Below are 2,194 nucleotides of genomic sequence, written 5' to 3'. Positions count from 1 at the left end.
ACCGCGCAAAGTACCCAACGCTGCAGATCTCCGATGACACAACCGAAGATCACGCGTATGCCTTTTCGAGACATGTCATGAAAGATTTCTGCATCACGGGCTGACAGTCAAACACCACGAGATGAAACGGCATCCCTTTTCGGCGGAAAGAACTAGGTAACTGTGGCAGAGTCCTCTGCCCACTCTGCATGTCGTCCGTTCAAGTCCTCTGTGCTCTACAGTTTCCTGGTGCGAACCTCTCCAACTGTTCGAATGCCAACCCCCTGCGCAGCGTCGGGCGACAGATTTGCCCAATTCCTTATGGAGAGCGAATCTCCCGATGATCCTCCTTGCACGCTCCCCGTTGCAAGAGAAGCATTACGCGTACGTGAACGAAAGAATCCAGAAAATCTGCCTGTTACTTGTCGCCGTTATCGGGCACTGGGCACGCATAGAAATACTCTCTTTCTGAAGCCCGTGTCTTCCGAACTCGACGTGGTTGGCGTTTAAACCTGCCTACGGCACTGTCGCTACTGAGTCACACCTGTACGACGTTTCGCATGGCCAAATGATTCACTGGCCTTTCAACAACGCTGAAAAACAGCGCAACGGAAGGCAGAGGCTTCACAGCTCCGGGTCAAGTGCTGCGCTGAATAAATTCTTGTTCGTTCTTGACAATGCCAACATTGAACAACTTCCTTCCGTCCATGATCCCGTATGGGGTGACAATTAACACCAACGCGCCAATCACTGTGACGGACTACTAGAACACGCCTTCCTCTCTCCCACAAAAACGAACGCCACTCGTTCAAAAACTTGTTGCCCCGTTTTAACCTAGAAAAGCAGCAGCATACTTAACTGACCACCCTCAGCCATCCGGATTAACGGGCGAGAAAAGTTCATTCCAGGAGCCGAATACACACACATACTCAACAAAACCGAGATTATATGCCTTGGCACTGCACAGAAGTGCAGTGGCAAGGCATGTAATCTCCTGCTACTGTCTTCCCCTGCATTTTGCCTGTCCGGCGTCCTACCACTCTTGCTTTTACCTAACCATAACGCTCCAGCAGTCTACTGTGCACAAAACGCCCTCGTTCTAAGGCTCTCCTCATCACTGCTATACCTCTCACCAGTTCCCTTTTCCCGGCAACCCCGAAAAGCTCGAAGACGAGGGACCGCCGGGGTATGGAGGATGGGGGGCACTGGGGTATGGAGGAGGGGGCGCGCTAGGATACCTAGGTGGCGAGCCGCTACCAGGAGCGGCCGTTGTAGTTGTGGCGCGTAAGCCGCGGGACTTTATACCCGTCACCGTTGTCGCTGCAACGGCAGCCGCACCAACCGCCGCAAGACTGCCCACCAACCCCTTTCCAATCTTGCCCATCATAGTACTAGACTTTTTCTCGTTCTTCTGTTCTATGTCCTCGAGGACCTTTCTGAAAGCTTCGTCTCCCTGGCGTTCAGTGCGCTCGGGATCAGACAATGATATGACGACTGAGGACCCCCCCGGCGACCGAGAGGGTTGATTAGGAGCAAGTGCAGATGATAACGGCGTACTACCTCCTGGGTGCGGCACACCGAACACGTGCGGCGCGAATCCCGGAGGAGGAGCCTGAGGGTGGGGGGTCACCGGAGCGTAAGGATAAGAAGGCCGAGGCATGGAATCCACAAGGGGATAAGGCGGTTGAGGAACGGGGCCGGCTGAAGGGTGAGGCGGATGAGACACGGGGCCAGCGGAAGGGTAAGGCGGGTGAGATGGATAAGGAAACTGAGATGGGTAAACCGGTTGAGCTGGGTAAAACGGTTGAGAAGCCGGACTGGCCGCTGGGTAAGCCATATGCGGGGTGGAAGGATACGGCGGTTGCGGCATCTGAGCAGCGGAGGGGTAGGGCGGCTGAGGAGGGCCAGGATACTGCTGGAAAGAAGAAGCTCCGGCTGACTGAACACCAGATGGGTACGGATGAGCAGCCCCGCCAGCTCGCTCCGACGAAGGCCCGTGCTTTACAGTGACCGCGGCCCCCTGAGATGACCCGGGGTGCGCGGGTATTTCGATAACTATAGAGGGAGAGGCGCTGGTACGGAGAGCGCCTGACATGTTTGCAAGCTGGCGGCCAAAACTGCCATCCACTCCGGGTATACCGACAAGAGCGGACAGCACGACCGCCGCCGCAGCATGAATGGCAAACCGTAAACCCTACTAGGTTAGGAGTAGTCA

At 55.7% G+C, this 2,194-nt stretch overlaps 1 protein-coding gene across 1 annotated transcript; it reads right to left on the bottom strand.

Annotated features, from left to right (window-relative positions):
* Positions 1-748: 748 nt before the first annotated feature.
* On the bottom strand, positions 749-2,177 carry CSUI_011094 (uncharacterized protein). Its single transcript, XM_068071195.1, has one exon. The coding sequence runs from the start codon at positions 2,072-2,074 to the stop codon at positions 1,109-1,111; it is 966 nt and encodes a 321-aa protein (XP_067916829.1). The 5' UTR covers positions 2,075-2,177; the 3' UTR covers positions 749-1,108.
* Between the last annotated feature and the right edge of the window lie 17 nt (positions 2,178-2,194).

Source organism: Cystoisospora suis, assembly GCF_002600585.1.
Source record: "Cystoisospora suis strain Wien I chromosome Unknown contig_9650, whole genome shotgun sequence".
In the NCBI taxonomy this organism is placed as follows: domain Eukaryota; phylum Apicomplexa; class Conoidasida; order Eucoccidiorida; family Sarcocystidae; genus Cystoisospora; species Cystoisospora suis.
The sequence above is the reverse complement of the archived record's forward strand: the minus strand, read 5'-3'. Positions and strand labels throughout refer to the sequence as shown.